Source organism: Drosophila yakuba, chromosome X (genome assembly GCF_016746365.2).
Source record: "Drosophila yakuba strain Tai18E2 chromosome X, Prin_Dyak_Tai18E2_2.1, whole genome shotgun sequence".
In the NCBI taxonomy this organism is placed as follows: Eukaryota; Metazoa; Arthropoda; class Insecta; order Diptera; family Drosophilidae; genus Drosophila; species Drosophila yakuba.
This window is the reverse complement of record NC_052526.2, coordinates 2672039-2700019: the sequence shown is the minus strand read 5'-3', so window position 1 is coordinate 2700019 and position 27981 is coordinate 2672039. Positions and strand designations below refer to the sequence as shown.

General features: G+C 42.0%; 2 protein-coding genes, 1 long non-coding RNA gene, 1 other non-coding gene and 1 pseudogene across 10 annotated transcripts; 3 read left to right on the top strand and 2 right to left on the bottom strand.

Moving 5' to 3' along the window:
* Positions 1 to 85: 85 nt before the first annotated feature.
* Positions 86 to 1777, bottom strand: LOC26536400 (annotated as a pseudogene).
* A 194-nt stretch (positions 1778 to 1971) lies between these two features.
* On the top strand, positions 1972 to 2044 carry Trnaf-gaa. The gene has a single exon. It is a non-coding gene; the product is annotated as a tRNA-Phe (tRNA).
* Positions 2045 to 2445: 401 nt separating this feature from the next.
* Positions 2446 to 5065, top strand: LOC6524064 (60S ribosomal protein L17-like). Of its 4 annotated transcripts, none has more exons than XM_015189990.2 (3): positions 2446 to 2464; positions 3546 to 3636; positions 4429 to 5065. In XM_015189990.2, the coding sequence occupies exons 2-3, from the start codon at positions 3556 to 3558 to the stop codon at positions 4906 to 4908; spliced, it is 561 nt and encodes a 186-aa protein (XP_015045476.1). In that variant the 5' UTR covers positions 2446 to 2464; positions 3546 to 3555; the 3' UTR covers positions 4909 to 5065. The 4 variants fall into 4 exon arrangements, with proteins under 4 accessions (XP_015045476.1, XP_002099933.1, XP_015045477.1 ...); XM_002099897.3 differs by lacking the exon at positions 2446 to 2464 and adding an exon at positions 2477 to 2495; XM_015189991.2 differs by lacking the exon at positions 2446 to 2464 and adding an exon at positions 2532 to 2551.
* A 1776-nt stretch (positions 5066 to 6841) lies between these two features.
* On the bottom strand, positions 6842 to 14821 carry LOC26536379. Of its 2 annotated transcripts, none has more exons than XR_005561314.2 (3): positions 14562 to 14821; positions 7883 to 11278; positions 6842 to 7766 (listed from the first exon to the last, which is right to left on the bottom strand). It is a non-coding gene; the product is annotated as an uncharacterized LOC26536379 (long non-coding RNA). The 2 variants fall into 2 exon arrangements; XR_005561313.2 differs by having other exon boundaries at positions 6842 to 8038; positions 8253 to 11278; positions 14562 to 14818.
* On the top strand, positions 8852 to 26775 carry LOC6524063 (synaptic vesicle glycoprotein 2B). 3 transcript variants are annotated; one of them, XM_039374686.1, is made up of 4 exons: positions 8852 to 8991; positions 22932 to 23106; positions 23206 to 23914; positions 24729 to 26775. In XM_039374686.1, the coding sequence occupies exons 2-4, from the start codon at positions 23070 to 23072 to the stop codon at positions 25867 to 25869; spliced, it is 1887 nt and encodes a 628-aa protein (XP_039230620.1). In that variant the 5' UTR covers positions 8852 to 8991; positions 22932 to 23069; the 3' UTR covers positions 25870 to 26775. The 3 variants fall into 3 exon arrangements, with proteins under 3 accessions (XP_039230620.1, XP_015045467.1, XP_002099932.1); XM_015189981.2 differs by lacking the exon at positions 8852 to 8991 and adding an exon at positions 16646 to 16844; XM_002099896.3 differs by lacking the exon at positions 8852 to 8991 and adding an exon at positions 20667 to 20805.
* Positions 26776 to 27981: the final 1206 nt, after the last annotated feature.

Here is a 27981-nt window from a genome sequence, read left to right as displayed (position 1 = left end):
TGCTTCCATTTCAATCCTAACCCATTTTAACTGCACTGTTTGCATAAATTTGGCCAGTGGGTTAAGTAAGTTCTGGGATGGGGTTAAATAAGTTCTGGGATGGATGGATGGATGGATGGATGGATGAACTCTTGGATTCGGGGAATACATTAAAATGCGCTGCAAAATCCAGTTCCCAGCCGATGTCCGTGACTGCAATTTCGGGGGATTTTTTCGCTGCAACTCCGCTGACTGACTGCTGCTCCTGCTTCGGCACTATCATTACCAAGGAAACTCGTGTGCGTGCCGTAAATCGGTGCACACGATAGCCGCCTATCCGCAGCTGACTCATGGAGCACCGAGCTCCAAGCTCCGATCTTTGAGCCACAGATCTCAGCTTCCCCGCGGAACCAGTTTCCAGTGGTGGTTTTTGTATAGCCCTCGTGTTGTTCTGTCGTTCTGTGCTTTTTGGCTTTTGCAGGTGTTGCTTTGGTCTTACGGGTAATTTTTTCGATGCTAATTTGGAGCTGTCGTGGTCAACGGAACACCACGTTGTGACGTCAGTTGGTTGGGTGTTCCAAGTGGTCGAGTTGGGCGGCTCTAGTCTCAAGTTCGAGTGCACCGGGAATCAAGAATTGTGCGTCATAGATATCAAAGTGAGGTTTTCTCATTTAAAATATTTTCCTACTTCGCTACTTGCGCTGATATAAACTCTTTTAAATTTCTAAATTGCACATAAATTAGTCACATTTTCTTGCTGTGTATGTGAGCAGTGGGTGGTTGCTAGGCTTTGCTTAGATTCAATTCAATTCGTTTGCATTTCGTTCTGGGAGTAGTGTTCTGTTTCTTTTGCTATGGTCTTGCTTGAACGCCCACGAGCCACGAGCATTTCAAGGCCCAATCCCTCGGTTGGTAGCTCCACTTAAGTGCCACCGTGTGTGAGTGTGTGTGTGTGTGTGTGGAACCGGATCCTTGGGGCAGCGACATGGACGTGGAGCTACGGACGACATGGCACGTGCAGCAGTTGCGACACTCCAGACAGTCCAGACACTCCAGTTCCCAGTTTCTCGACACTTGACCTCAAGAGATGGAAATCCAAGTGATCGAGCGACACCTGCAATTAGGCGTGAATCATGAATAAATTGAATGGGCACGCGGACACTAAAAATACAACTATACGAGTGTTGAATTCGCGCCAATTACAAAACAATAAACGTATTGTTTTTTTTTTTACTGATTTACTGATTGCTCTGCGCGTTGGTCGCCCAAAGAACTGGGATTTGCCGCAGGATTTGGTGAGTGGTTGGTGGCCAGTGGCCAGTGGTCAGTGGTGAGCGGTGGAGCAACGCCTTCCCGACCGGTTTGATCCGCAGTCTTATTTTTGATCGCCGGCCGATTAGCAACGGGCATTTTTATGGCCATGTCCAGAACGAACGCGCTAATAAATGACTAACAGAAAAGGGACAATGCAGTGCGGCTTATTGAGAGCATACATATGGCCTTTTTGGCTCGATCGGTTTTATCAGGTCGCTTAATTAAAATGCATTGCCCCCCAGGTGCTAGTTATTTTCCACACTTATCATCATCGACAAACCGCAAAAATACTCCAAGTTTCACAGTCTCCAAGTGACGTCACAGTCACTCCATTAGTCCAAAACCACAAAATTCGAATACTCTGTTTAATAAACGAACTGTTTCCCACCATTTAATTTGGGCCAATAGAATACACAAATATTTATGATTTAACTAAGTTTATTTGATTTTTTAAGCTATGGGAATTTGGGGCCCAAGTGAATGCCTGCCCCTATTGTTCATAAATGAAGTGAGTAATTTATGCAGAGCTCTGGGAAGTTTCCATTTCCATTTAATCAAAAGCCAGTGCCTGCTTAAGTCGGATTCAATTTAGCTCGTAGTCTATAGAATCAGGATTAGTATCGTATTGAAAGTGATTCCAATGAAAGTGCCGCGATGATCGCCAGGAGTTTTTCGAATGCCGAAATAGCTCAGTTGGGAGAGCGTTAGACTGAAGATCTAAAGGTCCCCGGTTCAATCCCGGGTTTCGGCAATGATTCTCTATTTTATTTTTTATTTTTCAATCAAATTGCATTCTTTACAACTAACTTGCTGCCGATAACGTCTTTTAATTTGAATAATTCAAATAATCACATTTATATATTTAAGCTAATTTTTTATCAGCTTACCGTTGGTGCTTTGCAGCACTGGATAGTGTAAGCCAACGCTAAGCTCAGCAAGGCCTTGAACCATCGCATCGATCCCCTATGCGTTTCGCTTTCCAACACAGTCACACTTTTAACATTTCTGTTCGATATTACCAGGCATCCAGCATTTGGTTTGCGTCCGCAATAAACCAGGGATTACTGGCCTATTTTAGGCACACGCTGCGAACGCCAGCTGGCCACTCTAATTGGACTCGATTTCAAACACTGGAACTGCCATTTCCTTTCTTTTTCGTTCCACGTTTCCGGTGAGTGCATGTGCCCAGCGAGTTATTTTCCGTAAATTGCCACTTTAAACGTTTCCAAACTCATTTACTTGTAGCCAGGGCACTGCGGTACGTTTGCGGTCGTGTTAACGGTGTTGGCGGCGCAATTCTGGCTGGTAGAAATCAACACGTCCAATTGGCCGGCCAGAAAATGCGTTTGCACCGAAACCAATTCTTTTTTTCTTACATATTTTTTTACTGTGGGCCTGCGGGTCGAAACCGAAAGTTGCACCATATAAACAATCAAGTGCACGATATGGATCACTATCATATATGCCTTGATGGCATTATCTTTTTTTTTCTGTGAAATATAGTGTAAAATGTTCCAGAAATGCGTGTGTTGTCACTGCGTCTGTGTGTGTGTGCGTGTGTGCATAGTGTTTCCAAAACTTACTTAAATTATTCAAGTAAAGTGCTACCCCAATTAAATGCACAAGTTAGGCGGTTTTCAAAGGATTTCAACAAGCAGAATTAATGCGGAATTGTTGTTGTTTACAGGAGCACACACATGAGCACTCATTCACGCACACACACGCAAGCAGGCAGCCGCTTAGTTTTTTTCTCTCGCTCATTTTGCACGTGTTTTGATTGCCGCGTTTTAAGATAAAAACTGCTGTTCAAATTGGTTATATTCTTGAGAGACTTACACACGACCGCCAGCGTATTTAGGGTGCCCTCGAAAATAAGCAGGAAATTGGCAAAATTCGCGCATTTTGCGTATTGTACAATGCCGGTCAACATAATAGTAGCAGCAACTAGAAGCATAGTTTATCCAAGCACTAATCACTGATTTAGCTCACTGCAGCTGTTTTAGAATCACTATTTGCCCTTCTGTCGAAAAATGAGACCCTTTAAAGTTGATACTTATGAAGCGTCTCAAGAAACGCACGGGTACAATTTCAAATAAACATGCATGTAAATTCGAATCCAAATCCACTTATAACTGCTCTTGCTGGCTTGCCAAAGCTGCTGCTGCTGTTGCTGTCGATTTATCTTGACCGGATGTGCTATTTTGTCATATGCAATATTAAGATATCTTACTAATGGCTCATGTTCCTTGCAGATATTGAAAAATGGGCCGTTACTCACGCGAGTCAGACAACGTGGCCAAGTCGTGCAAGGCGCGCGGGCCCAATCTACGTGTGCACTTCAAGGTGAGAATCCTACCCAGAAGAGTCAAAGGAGAACCTGGGTCATCCAGGGTATCCCGTATCCCTCACTCCGCAGCTTAAATCAGTGAATGCCAGCCGATTGTGCAGCACCTCGCTTTTGCATTGCTGCCAGAAGAAACCTCCAAATGGACGAGTTCATCAGCTGAGTGCCAAGTCCCGAATCTCTGGACGCCCTCTTCTAAAATCTCGCCCACAACCCAAGCATTCTCCAAGAATCTCCATCGAGTGTTTCGGCATGCCCATTTACTAGGCGGTTGCTCCATCCTGGACAACTGCTGACGATATGTGTGCCCAGAGCGAAACCAAAGCCTTGCTAAAACAGCGGCCTGCTGCTTTCCATGAGCTAGTCTCTACCTGTAGCCTGGCACAGATCTACCAATGAATCTACTACTGAAGTACATCAGGGAATCCACTAAATCAAACTCATATCACTAGTTAGCCAACCGGAGCATAAAAATCTAGCAGCCTAAGCTGATAACTTGTAACCAACTTGATCCTGTATAGCTAACATGATATTTGCTATGATTTACTCGCCTCCTTCTCCATGGGCACAGTTTTAAACCAGGTGGTTCTCCTCCATGGAAGATTACCGATTGAAAGCTGTGCCCAGAGCAAAACCCAGCCATTGTAAAACAGCGGCGTGTTGGCCATCAATGCTCGCGTCTCTACCTGAACTTTGGCACAAAACGATAGTACTCCCCCAGTCCATGACTTCACCATGACGATCATCCAACATAAAGCACAGCTAGTAAAGATAATTTCATCATTTTGCAGAACACACATGAGACCGCCCAGGCCATCAAGCGCATGCCCCTGCGCCGTGCCCAGCGTTACCTGAAGGCCGTCATCGACCAGAAGGAGTGCGTGCCCTTCCGTCGCTTCAACGGTGGAGTCGGTCGTTGTGCCCAGGCCAAGCAGTGGAAGACCACGCAGGGTCGCTGGCCCAAGAAGTCCGCCGAGTTCCTGCTGCAGCTGCTGCGCAACGCCGAGGCCAACGCTGACTGCAAGGGTCTGGATGCCGACCGCCTGGTCGTCCACCACATCCAGGTGAACCGCGCCCAGTGCCTGCGTCGCCGCACGTACCGTGCCCACGGTCGCATCAATCCCTACATGTCGTCGCCGTGCCACGTCGAGGTCATCCTCACCGAGAAGGAGGAGGTCGTCTCCAAGGCCACCGATGACGAGCCCACCAAGAAGAAGCTCTCCAAGAAGAAGCTGCAGCGCCAAAAGGAGAAGATGTTGCGTTCTGAATAAAATGTGTTCTGGGCCAGCCGCCCAAGCCGGTGACAACTACTGAAGCTCCATTCTTTTTTTTTGTATCCTAAACCTAATACCGATTATTGTGCGACGAGATGAAGTCGCGGATGTGGAGAATACAGAGTACAAGCCCCCAGATTTGACCACCTGGAAATGCTATGCGTTTTGCTTTAAACTCAAACCAATTTTTTTTTGCTAGGCTAGGAGAGCAATAAAGTGAATTGCTATTTTCGTACATCTGACTTGACTCAAAATGGGGCTTAGGGTTAGGTTTAAACGCTTTCTAGAAATTGAAATTTATTGAGGGACTTTGTTAGATTGAACAGGGCGGCCAGTAATGCCAGTAATACATGGCATAATATATAAATTATAAATTTTGTTTGAACAGTAGATTTATATCTATATTTACAATAGGTTGTTTTTTTCAGCGTGCATTAACATTCAGCCAATACACGAACCTTAGCTAGTACTTCGAAGTTAGCGGGGACATCTTACACTATCCAGCTCGTGCGCGAACCATTGCGATAACTTATCGATACCTTAGCCAAGACCGAGTTCCGCAACAGCGAGCTTCAGACAGCTAGACAGTTGAGCGCGCTTTTTTATTTGAATTTGTAAAACGTTTTGCCGATTGACAGCGAACAGTCAGTTTTCAGTCTATTTCCTTCCGCAGAGCTCTTGTGGAATGTTCGGTGGCTTTTGCGCGCATTCACTTGCATCAATTGCCTTCGAGTGGCCACTTGGCATATTCATTTAAACTGATTTCATTGTAGCGCACTCGTTTACCAGCCTCCCCACATTTTCTTTGATTACAATTCAGCCGTACTTATACTTACAATGCAAATTAATTGAATTATTTCAATTTGCTGTGCTTCTGGCTTCTGGCTCTGGCCAGTGTATTTCGTATTATTATTTTGGTGAGCTCTCTTCCCTGTTTTTGTCTATTTATCTTTTCTTTTTTTTTGATGTTGTTGTTGTTGTTTGCCTACTGAATCACTCGCTGGAGGAATGCCACGCCCACAAGCCCTGCTTGATATCAATTCCATTGAAGAAGCAACCCACCGAGAAAAAGCTGGAAAAACAGGCAAATGGAAATAAAAGCAACCAAGCAGCATTCGGACTCAACGAAGAGCACTTGAGCGGCATAATGCAATAAATGTCGGGTTTTGTTTCTGCTTTTCTTGGCGATCGTTGCGATCTTTGGGAATCATCTTCTTGCTGAGCTTGGATTCAGATACACCTAAACCTAACGTCGTCCGAACTGAGACAAATCTAATTTACATGATCGCTCGCATTATCTCGTCCATTGTATTATAATCATCTGCGACGTCGACATCGACCTCTGCCGCCGTCCCCAGTTCATTGCTGCAGTGGTTGTTGTATATATTTTGATTTTTTTCTCTGCTTTATTTTGTACTTGTTGTATTTTTTGGTACTGTTGCTGGCGAGTTCAGTGGTTGGCGCTTCCTAAGTGGATGACACTCAAGCTCATTGAGCGCTCCATTGTGGGGAGACATTCGATGGGAATGGACGGTGCGCGAACGGCGGGGTGAGACCGAGATCCGAGATCGGGGATGGATGGATGGATCTATGGGGTTGGTGGCGGCATCGGGGTGTCCAGGGGCTTGGGGCTGGGATCGGTGAGATTGGGATTGGGATTCGGATTGGGATTCTGCCGGCGTCGCTGTCGTGCTGCACCTAGCCAGTAGTAAACATAATACAATAACAACAATAACGGCAATCACAGCAACAACAACAATAGAGCTCCCGCACAGCGGACTAAACAATGCGAAACATCACATCTGAAATTCGTTCGTTTTCAGTTTTAAAGTTCAAGCCGCGACATTAGCACACAAAATCTGCGATTATCCGATACTGAAAAAAATCTATAAAGAGCTGAAACAAAAATACATCGAAATAAAAATATAAATAAAAATAGAAATACGTATAATAGCAATAAAAGCAATCGAAAGCGCGTAATAAAAATTACAGATGAAAATAAATCGTTTAGTGATCCACATTCGATTCCCATTGAAAGCGATTTAAACGCAAGCGTTTCTAGAGCGTGAAGGAATCAATATAAATGAATTACAACTAAAGCGCAAACAAAAAACATATACAACCAATTTAACAAGCATTAACCAAGCAAATAAAAAGAAAATCGAACCACTAAAGCACCTGGCAAGACTCCAAATTATAAACACATTTCAGCGCGAAAGCATCAACAAATCGTACAAGTTGGAAAAACAGTGGAAAACTTTGTTTCCCATACCGAATATCAATTAAAAACGAAATATAAACACAAAAAAAAAACAAGTAGGATCGAACGCACTAGCAGGAAAGCGGAAGACAGCCACAAAGTAAGGATTCAAGCTGAATTGCGTAGTGTGGAGGGGGTGGAGCCACCGATTTGGTTATCGTTATCGCAGCGTTGACCCTTCGCCATGCAGACTGTACCGGCGATCGCGTTTTGCAATTAGGGGCGGAGAACTGTTGCAGTACTTGTATTTACATATAATTTGATTGATATATCATTTCATATTCAGCATGGAAAATAACACACAAGTAAATATTGTGCGCCTGGTTTTGTTTACTCAAAATTTGCATTTAAATTGTGGGAATATTTTTTCACTTGGCCGTTGTTTCTCCTCGTATTTGCATGCTAATTCGAATTGGACCAGCACCCCCGATAAATATGGCCCGTTTGCAGGGGAATTACTAGCTACTCGCTACTGGCCAAGTCGCACGTGTCCGTCCGGTTCAGGAATGTCCGAATGGCATCCAAATCCGTATTCGAGTTCAGCAGACTGACTGCACGATCTTTTGGCTCACTTGGCCCGACATCACGCACCGATCTGGTGGATATAGAAGTATATATATATATTTAGGCCAGATAGCCATTTGGTCGAAAGAGACGTCACCCAATGTCAACGTCAGCACTCAAGAGTGTGTATTTTTACCACAGACTCACAGAATGTTGGGTCCGAACTGCCCCATTCCAGAACGAACAGGTCTGGTCCACCTTCCCGACTCGAACTCTTCTCTATCTGATCATCATCTCTCTTTCGGCACTTTGACCTCCCATTGGCATCAGAAGGACGCACGGATTTCCGATTCGGATACAGATCTATAAATATGTGGTATTAATCATCTGGCAGCGAAGTGCTGAAGTGCTGCGTCACTGGGGCACATCATTTTCCAATGCAAGACATTCAAATATAGACCCCAAAGACGGCACTTGTTGCTGACGGAAATAGCTCTCGGCAACAGTTTAGTTTGAAAACTCATGGTTCCAGAGATGAACCGGTATAACCGGTTGCAACGGGTATTGGGAACTTTACCCGCTTGGGCTAAAGGAAAATTTTGCAATACTTCTCTTCCTTGGGACATCTTTCGAATGGCTTGTCAATAGGAAATTCAGAATCGCAGACAGGGCGCATTTTCTGCGCGAAAGAAACGAAGAACAATTTAAACACAAAAAAAAAGAAGAAAAAACATAAACAAAACGAAGTATATAGTACTAAAAACGATCGAAATAACAGACAGACTCACCCTCGGGTGTCCGAAATAAACAAGATTAAATCAGTTTTTCCATTTTCCCTCTTGGCAAAACAAATTTTCCTTGCGCTCCGTCTCGTTCTATCCATTCTATTGCGCACTCGTTCGCACGACAGACTTTCGCTTTTTGGGGGCCACAAGAAAATCCACGACTCACGTGTTGCGTATTGTTTATATTTTGGCCGTTGGGTAGAATTGGGTGAAACGTGTGGATCGATCGTGTGGATCTCTTGATCCGATCGCATGTGCACATCCGGATGAATGCTTAGATAAGAATGCCCCGATGATGACGATCTCATTCTATGGGTTTCAGAGTCACATAATTGCGCCAAAAAACAAAAAACGACGGTAAAACATAACAAAAGTCGACGACACCAAAAATCAGCGATAACTATTTGAATGGAAGCAATATCGAAGGTCAATCGGCAAGATAACGATAAAACCGGTAAGAAGGACTCGGTTAAGGCACCGATAACGATAACGAGACTTCACCATTGCCACGCCCACCGCTACCACGAAGAGGTAAGTTTACAGTCATGGTGATTTATACAGAATGTATACGAAATAAATTGCGTATACGCCCAGTGACACAAAGAGCATTTCTGCATTTTCCCACCGATTTCCCGATTTTCCGATTTTCAATTGGCCACTCAATCGTTGCTGATTGCACTTGATTTGCATTTTTCGCATCGAAAACATGCATATTTGTTTGCAGTGGCGGCAATCAAACAAGTTAAGTCACCAGCGGCGCATTTCTTATGACAGATCGCTGTAACAGAAATAAAATGCAACCGCAGGCAAATTACAATTTAATCAAAATATTTGCTCACAGATAAGACAAGAGAAACGTGTCGGCATTTTTAAGCGTTCTTACTATGGGAAATGGGGTGCTTCAGGGAGCAGAAAGGTCACACATGAAACACACAGAAAGGCAGCACATTAAAAGTACCAGGAAGTGCTTAAGATTTGGATGCCAAACCATGTATCTAGATGTATCTGTAAATCGATGTATTTTAAACGGCGCACAATGTTCTTGAACCTGAAACGCGACCACACTTTTTGAAAACCGAAATTTGCGAGTCGCTTTATTTTCGGCCAGGCAAACATTTCCTTCAAGGCATGCTTTAAAAATAAAGCGCATATACATAGATTGCTCTCCGCCATAATTATTTATTTATTTGTTTGTTTATTTTCTGAATGCCTTGCCCTCGCGTTCATTCGATTTTGGGGGGCGGCAAGGCGGCTCAAACCGATTCGAATTGGTTTGGGTCAGCGCAAAGTTCTTCGATATAGCGTCAGATATAGACGGATTCCCATTTCGATTCCGATGCGGATTCAGATTCAGATTGAGATTCGCATGCAGATACAGTCTGTGCTGGCAGTGCAGGGAATTAATTCTTTTCTGCGGGCTGCGAATGCAACTGCTTTAATTGTGCAATTAGCTGCATAATTGCAATGCTCTGAATGATCACGTATTCAAGGAGGCACTTAAGGGGTGTATTTGTACTGCAATCGCATGGCTACTTAGACCAAGTATGCTACTTATTATATTGCATTGTCCAGCTTTTCTTGTGGCCACCACCCATTGAAAATAAAACACGTTCATAATCATCTAACTATTTAATACGGCTTTTCTTTTATAGGTTATGGCAACAAATGCAAAACTCCGTGTTAGCTTTAAGTTACCTACCCCACCATTGGCTTTAAATAAATAAATAGCGAAATATTGATTGAATCGTAATAATTTATTTGGAACAGCATGCGAAAATTGAATAGTCAATAAGGTTTTTTCCCTGTGCACTTAGCAAACAAATAAGAAATAACGAGACAGGGAAATCTCATAAAAACCTGCCACGTAAGCATTTTCAGGCAGTTCGGGGTCACCAATCTGACACTTTCTCTAGCACCGTCGTCGATCTCTCCTTTCCCTCACTTCATTATTGCCCACCTTATTGCCGGTATTTAGCAAACAAATAGTACATTCAAGTGGGAAGACTTATAAATACATTCCTTTTGTTTTTTTTTGCCTGCTCGGGGTTACCAGAATGCAAATAACTCTAGATGTGCATGTGCACTATACATATGTACGTACATATGTGTATATATCCACTCTATATGTTTTGCGCCGAAAGTCAGCCAGTTGAGTTGAGGGCCTCGCTCGTTTGTTTAACTCTTTATGGCCCTTCGGTTGGTGGCTCGTGTAGCGGCGTTGTTGATCCAGTAGCTATATCAAGTAGTGGTAGCTATATAGTGGCTCGATTACATTAGCAGCTAAAGGCCCTAATCAAGATAAACATTTTAAATCAAATTACCCGCGCCGACAGTTTTAGACATCATAAAAATCCAAACAAAAGCCGCGTAGAACCGCCCCAACCAACCAACCAACCAAACAAACAAAGCAAAGCAAAGCAAAACAAGTGCTTTTGGGCATTTTGCAATATCTATTTTGCAAATAACGACAGCGACAACGAACAAAGAGCCAGGCGACATGTGGCATCAACTAATTGTTGTCATATCCATTGTTGTAACTGCTCGGGCGCCACAAACCAGTTCGCAAATGGAATTAAGTGAAAATCAAAATCAAAATGAAAATTCAAATTCCAATTCCAATTCAAATAGAAATAGAAAAACTCTCCGCAATGGAAAAGCACTCAAGCAGACAGTTCCTCAGTTCCTCAGTTACTCAGCTCGAGATCGTCTTCCAATTGATGCAATTCCAATTGAGGCTTCCGAACTAGAAGAATTCAGTAGACAGGTGGTTTTGCCTGCCCAAAGCGTGCAGATCCAGTTTCCATTCGAATTTCAAATTCTGTAAATAACAATAAATCCAAATGAAATTCATTCTTTAATATACAAACAACGGAAACGCGGAGCAATAACAAATTAATCAGCTTAAACTAACATTAGGTGTTTACGCCTTATTAATAATAACGAAATATTTAGAAAGAATCAATTGCTTATAACAGCGAATGCAACAAGAAATTGATTCTCATTATTTGTATCATTTCCATTCGGAGAATCTATATATGATTTATAAATAATGTGGTTTTGTTTCAAATCAATTTATAGTTTGTATATATGGCATATGTATACTGTATAAGTGATTAAAGAACTTGAACCTAAACCTATAATCTCGATGAGGCCCTTTGATAATGTGTTTATTCTTTGAAATCCAAATTATCCGTAAAACTGAACACCTCATCTCGATGCACCAATAATGATGCTTCATGGAATAGCTAACTAAATGATCTGCGGAACTGAAGAACTCGTCGCGTTTTCGCCCCTTTTTAATTCAGATGACGTAGCTGCCTCAAAGGTTCATCGTGTTGATTGGCATCGGTTCTAACCGGTTCGCACTGGCGACTGGAAACAGAAGATTGAGGACTGAAGACAGAAGTCTGTAGACTGTAGAATGCAGAATGTGCCTCACGTTCTTCGGTTGTTTTCCTCTTCATCGATGTCGCTGAAATTGGGCATTGAATTGATTTCTGCTTAAGCCACATGGTTAGTCATCGGCTGTGCTCCTCTCTCTCTTTTTAACCCATTGGAAACGGCGTCTTCTTCTGCACCCCTTTTCCATATAGTGCCCTCTATATAGAGCCGATCTTGTATTTTTCCCCTTGCCTTAATTGATATTGAGCATGCAATGATTAATCAAGCCGAAACTGCGAATGAACGCGCTATTCAACAGAAGGGGCTTCTCAGAAGGGGAGATGAGACTATGATATAGTGACTTTATGGGGGATACCAGGGGAAAGAGTGGAGCAGTTGGACCATAGACACTGCGTAGCCAAAAGTGACTTGGCACTTTGAATGCACGTGACTCGAGGAATTCTCTGTGCGTCAGTGGAGAAGTTATAAACAAGTGTATTAGGAAAAAGCCAACGCTAAGCCAATTACAATGCTGATGTTTTGAACGTTATAATGTTGCGGCTCAGCGAAATGACAGATCGTAAACCTAAAGATAGACCATTGAGGTGGAGTTATCACTTGCAGATCGTAACTCTGCTGATTACTGGGTGGGAATCCACCGAGAGAGAGACTGGCTTGGTTCGAAATCAATAGAGAAACCCCAACAATTTCACCTTTTTTTTTATGGAACTAAAAAAACAATCAACAATTCGCCTGTGATCTTGAATCTATTTATGTGCGGAGGGTTCAAGGCGAGATCAGTGCAGTGCATACCCCTAAAATAACCGACGTTCTATGTTCTTGGGTCTGTTCTTAATTGATGGGAATAAGAGTTTGTTTTTGCCAATGGAAATACAAATAAGGAAGTGGGATATCAACAATTCATGTGTCTCTTTGATTGCTGTTTAGATAATATGCACATACTTTTTGCATACTTTTAAGCTAAGCCTCCAGAGAAGCAGCAGAGATATCAAGGGGATGGCGCAGAAGTGCCAGGGTAGGCAGATTTATGCCTGGCAAACGGTCCGCTTGATAAGCGGAGTATCTCCGTGTGGGTGGCCCATAAATCCCCAGTGGCAGCAATCACAAAACAAAAACATCAACAACTTTAAGCCGCAGCCTCATAAAGTCTACACAAATTTCCACTGACGTCAGTCCCACATGAGGAGCAGTGTACATAGCGATCAAGATCAGGAGACGAGGAGTTGAAGAGATCTGGGTATTGGGATGAGAGATGAGAGATGAGGGATGCTTCGTTGGTTGGTTGCTTCGTTTGGGAGTTGACTTTGATGGCGTTTGCAATGGGCCTTGGCAGTCACAGAAGACACGTTGGCTTGTCCAAAAAGTGAAACAAAAAAAAAAAAATAAGGAGACGAGAGTGAAGGGAAAACAATATCAGAGGGCCAGGTCACGAGGGCTGGCGAACACGGACACGGACACAGACACGGACAAACAAGCAACTGGAAGTGATGACAAGCGGGCAAACACCACTGAACTTGGACGACTGGCTGGCGGCTGGGCCAATATTTATTCGGGATCCACTTCGAGTTGCGAAAGATGTGTGACGAGAAGTAAAGCCACTTATTTTTAGCCGATCTATATTGCATTCGACGGCAGCCAGCCACCGAATTTACAAATAATGCCGGATTACAGGGCAAACACCTTGAAATTCTCCACTGCGTCTTATATGATAATATTCACTTATACCTGAGTTCCCCACTAGTCTTAACCTAATAATAACTCAATCATAGAAAACTTATTCATATAAAGCTTATCATATAAAATATGTTTCGAGAATAAATATGTAGCCTGCATTCACTTATACCTAAGTTCACCACTAGTCTTAACCTAATAATAACTTAATCATATAAAATATGTTTCGAGAATAAATAGGTAGATAAGTAAGATGTAAGAGATATAATAATATAAATAAGTAGCCTGCATATTCACTTATACCTAAGTTCACCACTAGTCTTAACATAATAATAACTAATAATTATATAAAATATGTTTCGAGAATAAATAGGTAGATAAGTAAGATGTAAGAGATATTCATATAAATATAATAGCCTATAATATAAATATAATAGCCTATAATATAAATATAATAGCCTATAATATAAATATAATAGCCTATAATATAAATATAATAGCCTATAATATAAATAAGTAGCCTGCATATTCACGTATACCTGAGATCACCACTGTGTTAACCTAAACGTAAAATAATAACTTAATCATATAAAACATAATCATCGTATAAAACTTATCATATAAGATATTTCGAGAATAAAATATGTTTCGAGAATAGATATGATAAATATAATATAATATAATAATATAATAATAATAATGTATAATAATATAATAATATAATAATATAATAATATAATAATATAATAATATAATAATATAATAATATAATAATATAATAATATAATAATATAATAATATAATAATATAATAATATAATAATATAATAATATAATAATATAATAATATAATAATATAATAATATAATATAATAATATAATAATATAATAATATAATAATATAATAATATAATAATATAATAATATAATAATATAATAATATAATAATATAATAATATAATAATATAATAATATAATAATATAATAATATAATAATATAATAATTTACCTCCTAAGTGTGGGACATACCTGGTCAGGTCCATGGTGCACTGCATCCAGATCGACGACGGGATGTCCACTTGGCCTCTGGAACCACTATCACACACACAAACACACATACTACTACTTCTACTACCACATCATAACTTCCGGTCAACTGATCGATGAGCTGTCAGAGCTGCTATCCCATGAGGATTGAGTGAGAACTGATTGGGAATTGTAAGTGTTGGTGGGCAAAATTTTTTTTACATTACATTAATTATGTAAAATTATGTAAATTAAGTAAATTACAATGTATACAAAATCACTTTTGATATGTTTAATGTTTTGCGTTGAATGTTGCCTATGTTTCAATGTTGCAAATTCATTGTTGCACTTTCAATGTTGCAAATTCAATGTTGCACATTCAATGTTGCATATTCAATGTTGCCAATTCAATGTTGCATGTTCAATGTTGCAAATTCAATGTTGCATGTTTAATGTTCCATGTCACACTTATATATATATCACTGATTGATATATGCTGATTGTTATATGTTGCTTGTTGAATGTATCAAGTCCCAAGTTTATTGCTAAATTTCAATTTTCCTTTGTTGTTCATTGATAATTATTGAAAGTAGCTTTTGAATAATCATGAAACATCAAATGTTGCCTTTGTTTTCCATATACCAATGATTAGCATCACTATGCGACATAAACGTTTTCTTGGAAATCCAAGTTCTTTGCCAACGAAACGCCAAATATATACGATATGGAAAACTGTCTAGCATCATTTTTGGTTTCGATTTTGTTTCATGGCTGTGGGCTGCGGAAAAAACCTTTGCACACACAAAAGATCATTTATACATTTATATTTTTATGGAACTGAACACAACAAAAATTACGTAGATCTGTTGCCGCCGCCAGGGAATTGGCGGGTCCTATGGGGGCCAGTGGGGGTGGGGGAAGTGAGGGGGCGGACAACAAGCACGCAAATAATTTCGACACATTCGAGGCGACAAAAAACACGAGAGGCACTGAGTTCGCACGCACATATTTCATACATATTCGCAGAGCTATTTCTGTAGCGCCTGGATATTGCTGACGCGCGATTTTTTTTTTTTTTTTTTGGGACCCTGCAGCGGTTTGGTTGGAAATAATGTTGGTTTTAGCCAGGGTTTGCGTTTCAACTTGGCCGTTTGCAAAGGCCATAGTGCACGAGCAGCCCTTAGCTGGTGCAGACCGATCGCAGAACTGGTTCATACCCGTTTCGCAATCGACTTCATGTCCAGCTGCCCCATGACTAAGCGATTCGTAACGAAAATCTTTTTAACCGATTCATAAGCGATTTATATATAGCTGTGCCATAAACTACGACGTTCAAAAGCAGCACCCTCAATATGTATACTTTTTTTATTATTATAAGAAGTCCTACTAGGAGGTCCTCTCATAACTTTCCATCTGTTTCTATGTTATTGGTGATTTTCAAAATTCAACCGCTTTTAACCGATTCGCACCCGATGCGCCGGACGCTAAGGACTTCGTATTGGTATTAACGAACTACAGGCTTTGCATTTTGCATGAAGAAGGAAGAGCATTGCATTCGCAGCGAGCCATAAAGATTGCAGTTCTTATTTTCGTGCACCCACACACACACATGTGTACACACATTGTTGCGGTTACGAGTATAGCACTCACTAGGCAGATAAGAGCGCCTGAGAGCCAAGTGATAAGCATCGGAGGGCGACATCTCTGATGCTGCCACATCTCCTCGCTGTTGTTGTTGTTGTTGTGGTCTCCGATCCGCCAGGCGATAACGTCAAGAGCAACAAAAAAACTAGGAAGGCGCGCAAGAGCAACAAAAAGCACAAGAACAACAACTAAAACCAAAAAAATAAAAATAAATAAGCAATAGCAACAGAGGCAGCTGGGTAGCTGAGTAGCTGAGTGTACACCAGCTAAGAAGAACCGAGTGAGCGAGAGTGGCAGGCACACACAGATTGCGCGATCGCGAAAGAGCGAAGAAGAGTCAGCATCCCGAGAACGAATCCGAAAAAAGGGGCGGCAGGGTTCGCCAGGGGGGGCGGGGGTAGGCTGTGGGGCTATGGGTTGGCGGTTATAAAAACGCCGACCCAACGATGCTTGGAACGCACTGTCCAATCGCTCTTGGAGCCGCGTGGAGCTCCTCCAACCAGTGATCGTGATCTATATAGCCCGATTCATCTACTCGCCTAACCGCCGTGCATCGCATCCCTATTGAAACAACACACACGCAACACCCAACACACAGCAAACAACACTCGTCGACATCGTCGACAAGGACAGCAGTAGTAGGTGCGTATTCCCCCCGATAATTAAGAACCACCCCGCTACACCCCTCTGCACCCCACCGCGAAGCCCAAGGATAAAGTACAATGGGCAATGGTGATTCAGTTGGCTGCGCGAGTCTTCCTGTTGCTCGTAAATATAATTCAGATTCAGGATGACACAAAACAAATTATTTTCTGCCGCCCGCGGGCATTATTCCACATTCTTTATTCCAACCTTTTTGTTTTTTTTTTTTTGTTATTTAACATTTTTTTTTTGTTGCTGGAAATGCGGTGTAACAGCTGAAAATAACAAATACCCATAAATTAATTATGCAAACTAAATTGTCGCGCGCCCGCGAAAAAAACTCGCAAAAAAAAGAGGGGGAAAAAATACAAGTATTTAATTCGATGCCAAAGTGAATACCAGATTGAAAAACGGAAGGCAGGCGCCAAAACACCTGTGTCCGATTAATTCAAATATGCATAATCCCCGAAATTCCCAGATTTTCAATCGCAGGCCCCCATATGAAAATGAAATTTTTGAGGGCAAAATTCTGTACAGGATCTCCATGATCTCCTTAGCTTATATCAGATACTTTCCTTTGTTTCTATAAGATACTTTCCTATTCCTTTTCTATCAGATATCTAAGTAGTTGATATGTAGTATCTAAAAGGATTGTCCTTCCAAAAGGGACATTTTTTATGGCATTTTCTGTAGAGCCCAAGAGTTTGGAGCTGCTGCCCCAAAAGCCCTGATGAAATACACTTTCCGCAGGTTTATTTATCATGCCTACATTGTCCTCTGAATCATACGAAGCGGTAATAGCTTTGGCGCTTGTTGCTGGGTCAGCAGATCGCCTCCAGAGAGGCCTCACTGTGGCCCATAGTCGCGCACTCGCTCTCTCTTGAGGCGCAAAAACAACAAAAGCAACAACAATATCTCCAGCATATTAGTCATGTTTGTTTTGAATTATCTGTGAAAGAGCGATCCGTTTCGTTGTTTATTGAACACCCAATTCGGAATTCCTCGTAATATCCATTTGAATTCGTTATATTCACGCTCTCTTGTGCGACTTTTGTTTTCGTTTCGCACATCGCGCATCGCACGTCGTCTTCAATTGAAAGTGGTCAATTAATTGAAATGTTTGTGCAGCGATCAGCAGCAAGAAGCGCACAAATGATGCTGGTCTCTTTAATTGAAGATGCGGATCGGAAAGATGTCGAAAGATATATACTCTCCTTGGTGGGGGAAATAAAAAACCGATTCGAACGAGTTTCGAGCACAGCGCACGCAGTTTGATTAACAATTCAGCAACAACAGCCAGTCCAGTACATACACATGTACATATTTACATATGTCCTCACATACATACATACATATATGAGCAGATAAATGTGCATATAGAATATACTTGTGGTGGGCACCTCTATATGTAGGAAATGAAATATATGTAGGCCCATCTGTGTACGTTGGCTCTGTTATTGTTTGTAGATTAAACTCAGCCATGGCCACGGCACAGACGCCCAAAATGAACTTAGCGAAGGCAGCAACCATTTGACCTTTAGTCTAGATATCAATCACGGGCTTCTTAACGTTACGATTTTATACAATTGACTTGTGATGGGTAACTGTAACTGTAACTGTATCTGTACCTGTATCTGTGTTATTACGATCGTAATTAAGCTGTCCCTCATCTAGCATAATTTTCAATTGGCCGTGTTCGTTTCGTGACAACAATGTCTAATTAAATTAATTGTGGGCGGCTTAAACAAACGGCTAGTTAGCAAATATTAAGCGAAAACGAGAAGCGAACAAAGAACACGTACAGCAACCCACTGACATCCAATCTTTTGTGTGGCTCTTCTGTGGGTCAGAGGTGCGATAATTTGCCAAACGAAGCAACCAGAAATTAGCGTCAAGTTACGACTACGTCCGTACTAATAATCGCCCATTATGCAAGGCCCCCATCTGCACTTGACTCTGGAGAGAGTCACGTCGTCTTTGGTAACCCGTAGAAGTTAACCATCTCGGGTTTCACTGCGCTTTCCCCTTTATTCGCGTTTTTCGGCCCGCATAAACATCCCGAATGCAGATGACTCACAAACAAAGTGGGCGAAAAAAACGCCCACCAAAGTGTTGCTAACAATTAAGCAATTAGACAATAATGATCGACTTTATGGCAGATATTCGTTATTCGCATGATATAATGATTAATGAGCTGCTCCAATTGCATCACTAAGTTCGATTAATTTCCATCTCAATATGGGTTTCGAAAATCCCTATACTTGGTTACTTTTTCGTTTTTTTGTAAGCTCACAAGTCACATGGCCAGCTTACACGATCATTGCTCGCTCTGATCGAGTGGTAGTATCAGTAATCGCCCTGACAACAATACGTTTAATCGCTATACATATACATATACATATACATATACATATACATATACATATACATATACATATACATATACATATACATATACATATACATATACATATACATATACATATACATATACATATACATATACATATACATATACATATACATATATACTCGCCCGCTATATGTAACAATATGAACAATAATGATAATGCCGCTATTAAGTCTCAAGTATAATTCTTTTGATCACTTAAGCCGATGCCTGCTGCCGTTAATTGTTCACAAAAAGGGATTCGAAGTTGAATTTTCAAAATAATCATCGGCATTGTCACCCGATCGGCCAGTTACGTTTAAGTTCGGATAACGTTATGCGATTATCATTTCTACGATTTGTACCGCACTTGACTCATCTGAACTGTTTATTTCGGGCTCAAGGTAGATCACGTGGCGATCACGATTTGCAATTGCCATATACGCATCGTAAAAATAATCCTTGCACCTTAGGCAATGCTTTCTTATTGTTAATCGATTTCTGAATCGATCATTTGGGGGTCACTTGTCTTTGAATACATTTTGGTACTCCAGACTAGTAATTAGTTTCTTTATTTAATGGTTACATATGATTAATTCCTGAATACTTCATGCTGCATCTTACTTTAATTTCGAAAATGATTAATAAGTGGGAGCTCAACTTTTGATCTCTGGAGGAATTCAACTCAATCGTATCGAGGTCATCAGAGGCTGAACATTTCTTGTTTTGATTTGCTTTCTTCGGCGTTATCATTGCATTGATTTGCAATTGCTGGTCGCACTTGGCGATGATCGCAATTTGAATATCAATTAGCAAGCAAGCGCGCGCGCTCACAGCGTGCGAACAGTGGGAATGGAACAGTGCGGCGTGCGGCAGTGAAAACGGTAAAAGGGGGCGGTGGGCGGGTGATAAGCCGCGTTCCACTGCCGCCCGTTCCGCGGATGCGATTTCTGTGTATTTAAGCGGCCGTCGAACGCCGCTCAGATACTTTCCACCGCTTGAAGTGCACGAACGTTGATCAAGAGACCGCTCCGCTCACAGTACCGCTCATAGTACCGCTCATAGTACCGCCGACGTACCGCTAACCGCTCGTAAATCCGCTCGTATTTGCAGAAGATCCGTTGAGAAAAGCGTCAAATAGGGTATTTTTTTTTTGCGCCCAAATTGGTTCGATTTCAATGCCCTCTGCCATTCGCCCATTGTGTGCCAGCCAACGGTTTTAATGTTTTCGCCAGTTTGCAAGAATTGCCAAGCCTCGTTGAGAACTCCGCGCACCAGCAACGCCAAGATCCACTATAAGCAAAAACACAAACAGTCCACATTGAGCTGACGAGCAATTTTCTAAAATTTAATCCACAAACAACACGAGTTAAAATAAACAAACACCAAACAAGTGCAAAATAAAAAAATTATAAGTACAGATATACAGATATACAGGGCGTAGCAGCGCGATAAATACAATTATTTAACGGTGCATAAAAAACATATATTATTCGCAAGGAATACAACCAATTTAATTGCCAAACAATAAGCCCCGAAAAGCAGCGAGTTCTGACCAAGAACAGCCAACAGGTAATGAAATGCCAATCATGAAAAAGTTGGGGCAAATTAGCAGAATTACCAAAAGCTAATATTCTAGCAGTGAAAACAAATCGAGAATTATATAATTTATGTTATGAAATAATGAACTTAGGTATTTGGAATATTAAAGACTCTTAAACTTAAGGGTCTTGTTTTGCTCACAGTTCCATTTTTAAAGGAATCCAAACAATTTATCTGAGTAATTTTATTTTTTGGTTTTAGCACTGGTTCGGTAAGCGATTGAGTGGTTCAAATCTCTCACAAATGTTTTGTTGAAAATCTGTAGTTTTACGAGTTCATTCCGACTTCGAACCTCAGCATTTCCCACAATGCACAATCCACATCCCATACATCTGTTAGGAGCCGTAGTTTAAAGCCGGGTCTCAGTTTTATGTGCTAATTAATTTGAGATATGCAAAGGCGCAAAAACAAAGCTTCGTGCACCATAAACGGTCCACCCAATCCCCCATTTGGCATAGCCCCTTTTTCCCTGGGCATCCGACACATGCATCGGATGACATTGGGGCACCGAGTGAGTGAGTATAAAGCTGAAGCTGGGACCACATCAAGTCCGGGGTATTCCATTCACACGCAGTTTTTCCAGTTGCGCTGCTTTAATTGCGCCTGAAAAAGACAATCATTCTAATGCGACTTGTTTAAACAGCAAAACTGGAAACGAGTGCGTTTTTATGGCGCTAATATATACATACGTAGCCATAGCATAGCATTTTTATACAGATGAAATGTTTTTTTTTTTCGAGCCAATAATCATGGTTCAACTCGAAAGTTTATGGGAGCACACTTAACGAGTGAACTGTGCGGTTGAGGAATTCATTTAATATGCTGACAAATATATTGCACTTCCTAAATGTCTCTAGTAGGGCTCCAGAGTTGTGACTGTACTTTTTATGTGGTAAATGGATTGGGCATGGGAATGGGAATGGGAACAAGATCGGGAGTGGATCTGGGAATGGCACGAAGGCCAGGTGAAGGGCCATGTGGCACTGGCTTGCGGAAGCGTAGGCGTTTAATGATCGTCCAGGGCATAAATCAGCATATATTCATAATAAAACATGGCTAATTGCTGGCGATTATCGTTTTGCAAGCGAATGGAAACGGAATGAGCGGAACGAAACGGAACGGAACGCAGTGGCAATGAAACACATCCACCCACAAGTGACGGACACTGACAGCTACACAACGCAAAAGGCTTTGATGATTTCATATCAATGAGCCAATAGATAAATATTATATATATATATAGATATATATACCATACTGTTAGGAGTAAGGCAAAGAGTTGGCAAGCCAGCAGCATTTCTCTCAGTGCACTTGCCGTTGCGCTTTTGGTTCCTGTTCTCCTTCATTGCACATGCGTACGGCCGGTTCAGTTTCAGGTTCAATGCGATTGCGATTGCGATTGCGATTGCGCTGTCGATTGCGAATACGAATCATTTGTTACTGATGCACATTTGTAATTGTTGTTGCCGCTGCCGCTGCTGCCTAATGAATAAAGTGAAAGATTGGCGCGATAAATTGCGATTTGAATTCAATTTTCGCCAATCTCTTAATTAGCAAGCTGTTCGAGCGGAAGACGCACTTGCTCGCTTTGATTTATTTTTTACTTATTTTTTATTGAGTGCTACAAACCAATTAGTTTCCCATGCTTAAAAATTGCCAGTGCGTGGGCAAAACAATTATAATTAGTATGGCAAAATTTCAAAAAATACCCCTAAGTATAACATTGTTATATCTACATATACTTTTTTAGCACCCACCGCAGCTGGAGCAGTGAAATTCAAATACGCTGCGAAGACAGCTCCTCAATTATTTATTAATAAAATTGTCGACCCAAATGGGGGATTTTTTCACGCCTTCGGCACTTACGGTTAATTTCAGTGCCCGCGACTATTTCGGGCATAATTTTTTATTAATCAATTACGTTGTCGCTTGGGCGCGACGAACAGATCGTTCATTCATTCTGCTCAATTGCCGACCAATTGCGTTAAATTAACCCACTTTCCTCCCATGTCGAAAAATCGATCGATACAACGATCGATCTCTGATTAAACACAACGATAACACTCGCCATCTCTTTTCTCTTTCTCTCATTGCAGACCGCTAAGCGAGGCTTACACAACTGTACCCATCTAAGCAGAGCTTAGAGCAAAGAAGCCACAAAAAAAACCCCGAAAAGAATCCCAATTTCCTTTTTGCTACGCGCACAAGAAGCCAACAAAACCCTGAACTATAGAATGGTAGAAGGTGATTCCGCAAAGGGCAAAAGCGAATGTAAGTAATATAGATTCCATTACATTAATGGATATTTGATAATATCATATTGTTGTAAGAACCGAACCTTTAATCCCCGTGTGTAACCACCTATTACAGCCTATAATGTAGAAGCTGGACTACAACCAAACTACAACCAGAGCTCAGCAAGCAACCAAGCAAGCAACCATCCCACTGGCCAGGCAATCGCACCAGCCACCGGAAACGCGACCTCGCACATCGACAACCGAGCGATCATCCAGCCGTACTCCTTGGGCACCGGACCCAAGCAGCCGGAGTATCAGTTTGCGGCGGACAATCGCGGCTACGAGCCGGACAGCCATGCCAATGGCAAGCAGCAGGACGTAGAGCGGGACGCCCCCGATGGGGGTCACGGGGGTCATGGGCCACCCGGTAGGGGTAAGGGACGCAAGAAGTCCATACCCTTGCCGGAACCCACTGCCCCGATAGTCGCCAACTTTGAGAGGGCCATCGAATTGTGCGGCTATGGCAAGTTCCATTACATACTGCTGGCCATCTGCGGATTGGTCAGCACGTCCGAGGAAATGGATGTCATCTCCATGTCCTTCATTCTGCCATCGGCGGAATGTGATCTGGATTTGAATACGGAGACCAAGGGCTGGCTCAACTCGATCATCTTCATTGGCATGATGGTGGGCGCCTACTTCTGGGGCAGCATCGCCGACAGTTTTGGCCGCAAGAAGGTCCTCATCGTCATCTCGTTCATGAACGCCTTCTGCATCGTCGCCTCGTCCTTCTCGCAGACGTACTCCTTCTTTATGCTGTTCCGCTTCCTCAATGGCGCAGCGTAAGTATTTATCATCCATCTAAAATTAAGCCATAACAATCAGCCAACGAGTGCCATTCAATAATAGCCAATCGATGAGGTGATACTAGCGCTCCATGCAGCCATGGATCATCGTTCGATGAATCTGTGGATCTGTGGATTGAGTGACACACGGGCCCGGACCCGGGGCAAAGTGTTAATTCAATTACTTCTATTATGAATAACAACAAAATATTTGAGCCGCAATATCGTGACTGTTTATGCTAATTAAAGGCTCGAATCCCGCAAGTCCGATCGAAATGCCCCGAAAATGTAACGAACGCGAAAAGATCACCCAAATGCCCAATGAATTTGCCGCTGGCAAATGGAAAATCTGAGCTCAGGCCTCGGCCCCCTGGCTTTTTGGGTTACATTGACGCTTAGTCACCGGTTTACCCCAATGCTCAACCATATTTAACAATATATTTTGTATTTTTTGCCAATCGTTTGCTAATTACCGCACCGAACTAACAACACTTATTTCGCAATATTTTCATGCGCTCCGACATTGAGTGCTAAATGATACTTCAATTTTGGTTTATCAATATCCAAAGAATTTCAAAAAATATTCGTATATTTGATGTCCTGCTGTAGAACTCAGTAAACGGGGCGTATACGCAATATATGATTTGTGAAATCGCGTATACGCACTGTATGATTTGGAAAATAGCGTATACGCATTGTATGATTTGGAAAATTGCGTATACGCACTGTATTAACATAATTTTTTTGAAAAATCCCCGGATAGTTTTTATAGTTACGAATTAAATCCTTTTTTTTACCCATTTATTTACAGTTTGGGCGGCAGTGGTCCTGTGATCTGGTCGTACTTCGCCGAATTCCAGCCGAAGGCGAAACGCGGCTCCATGCTGAGCTTCATGGCCGCCTTCTGGACGTTTGGCAATCTGTTCGTGGCAAGCTTGGCCTGGCTGATCATCCCGCGTACGATTGGCGTCACCACGCAGTACTTCACGTATAACTCATGGCGTATCTTCCTGTTGGTCTGCTCACTGCCTTCGTTCCTCGTGGGATTCCTGCTCTTCTATCTGCCCGAGTCGCCCAAGTTTCTGCTGACGCGCGGCAAGAAGGATCGCGCCCTGGCCATTTTCCGTGGCATTTTCGTGACGAACACGAAGCGCCGACCGGACGAGTACATGGTCTACGACCTGGAGGTGGACGAGAAGCTGCTGGAGAGCAATGGCAGTGTGAAGAACAAGTATAGCCGCATGATCAGCGGAATGGTGGACCACAGTCGCGCCCTGTTCAAGTCGCCCATACTGCGATTCACCATCGTCTCGATCACGATTAACTTTACATTCCACATTGGCTATTATGGCCTGTTGATGTGGTTCCCGGAGCTCTTTAATCGCTTCGAGGAGTACGAGAAGGCATTCCCGGACCAGTCGGCCGGCGTTTGTGCTGTCACGGACTACGTGGTTAACCTGGCCAAGGAGCAAAGCAACAATGGCACCTGCTCGTCGGATATACCGCAATCGGTGTTCATGGAATCGCTGATATCACTGGCCTCGGCGCTGCCCGCCAATCTTTTGGCCATCCTCGGCATGGACATGCTGGGTAGGAAGTTCTTCCTAATCGCCGGCACCATGACCGCCGGCATCTGCTCGGCGCTGATGTACTTTGTGCGCAGCTCCGTTCAGAACCTGGTCGTATCGGCCATCTTCAGTGGCGCCATCTCGGCAGCCAATGCGGCGCTCGACTGCCTGATCACCGAAGTATTCCCCACCAAGCTGAGGGCCACCGGTGTGGCCATTTCGATGGTCGCCGCTCGATTGGGCGGCATCATTGGCAACATCGTAATTGCCCAGCTGCTGGACAACTACTGTCCATCGCCCACGTTCATCGTGTCGGGTCTGCTCATCGGCGGTGGTCTCATGTGCCTGCTGTTGCCCAATACGACGCGCAAGGAACTCAATTAAGCAACTAATCACTAATCACTAAACGATAGCCCCCAGCCAAAAACCCATAGAATCTTCTGCTAAAACTGTTAACCTGCAAGCTCCTGTCTAGAGTTATGATATTATAGATATCAACTTGTGGGCAGGACCTTTGGGCTAATTACGTTTTCCTTGAAAATCAACAATAGCTAACACACCACCACACCAGCCCACCCCACCCGCGACCCACAAGTAATTTCCATTTGCCCCATTCCGCCAGAGGATCGGGCATTATCTGTGTATATATGGTATGTGTGTGCTACAATACACGATTATTTGTATCGTCAGTAATTATTTAACGATAGCGATAATGATTTTCATTGTGTGTCTAATTTTAAACGTCCCCTCCCCCCACCCCTCCTAAAAATATCTATCTATCTATTGGAATTTAAACGAACCAACAAAATGAAATCAGAAATGGGCAAAAGAAATGCCAAATCAAAATCGGGCCTTATCTAAAACGAAAAAAAAAACAAAAACAAACAGAAAAAGAAAAAGAAAGGAAAATATGAAATACCCGTTTTTGGATGCCACTCTTTCGCCCAATATGATAAGCAAAGAAAACCCCAAGCCAGCGAGAAGATATAGCAGGTAGGATCGATAGCAATCGATGTATATGTATTGTATTGTACGATATGTAGAGAATAATATATATTTGGCAAGCGCCGGCGCCGGCTGAAGCAGCAGCAGAGGGGCTGAGTAACGGTAAAGACAAGGACTAAGCGCCGATAAACATGATAATCGTGAATGATACACAATGATCACTTACCGTTCTTGTCCCGCTGCTGTCCGTTATTGTTGTTATTATTGCTATTATTAATACATCCAATGTAAAACACATACGTATATAACTTTATCTATATATTAAACATACATATATCAAAACCATTTTTTTTTGTTTTTTTTTTCGTCATGTAGGACCAAAGCACAGGAAGTGAAAGAATATTTGTAAAATTTAGTTACGTTACTACAAGTTACGCTACATATATACAAAACAAAATAAAACCGAATAAAAAAGGACAAACCACAAAGAAAACGTTTTTTAATTGGCACCAAGCGGCTTATATTGGGTATCTAATAGCTACGAGTATCTGAGTATCTGTAAAAATAGTACTTCCTCAGCAATTTCGATGCCATTCAAGATCAGTTTAATCAGTCGCACATCTGCGAATTTCGAATGGAACACGCGACCGGATTAATGTTTATTTGCCCAATGAATGAGAAATATTGACGAGGACGTGGAGCTGGCCAGCGGTCCAGAATTAGCGTTAATTAAATAAATACATTGCCCAGATCCGCAGACTCACGGATCCAACAAAGGTAGTCCATGTGTACGTACATAGATAATGTACATATTTATTCAACTGAACTCAACTGAAGTGGATGTGCACGTCTGCTGGGCCTAAGCATTCAAAGAGATTCGCCGACGAATGGAAATGGCCAAACAAATGCCGAAGAATTCGCCCCATTTCCACTCCCCTGGGCACTAAAAAATATAGTATATACTCGTAGGATTCGATGGGTATCATCAACACGTGCAAGTGGGAAAAATCCAATAAAAGAGAAACCATAAAAATAGATTAGCAATGTTGATTTGCGTCATATGAGTGAGATATTAATACGAAAATGTTCCAGTTTCCAAATGGAATTGCTCAACATATACGCACATTAATTCGGAAATACAGAAGACTTCATGTTGTCACATAAATCTGGGATGAAAAGTCCGCGGAATATTATGGAAATAGAATTTTAGACATTTGCTAAGAGACTATGATAAATAATTTAAATTGATTAGCAAATATGCATCAGAAAAGGCTGTGATAATAAACTTGGCTCCCATGATCGTAAAAGATTTAAGCATTCTCTTTGCTAATTATGGCATAAGCAAATTGGAAAGCTTTTTGCCCGCTTAACTATGCCATTAAACTATTGCCTACTTTGGGGAACCACGTGTAAACGCAGCTTTACACTCAGAAAAATAGCTAGGTTCGACAAAGCTACTCAGTTTCCCAGCCATCGATTTGAGAAGAAATCAACATATTCTTGAAATATTATTTATTCATTTAAAAATATATAATGTTTGTATTTTTTTTT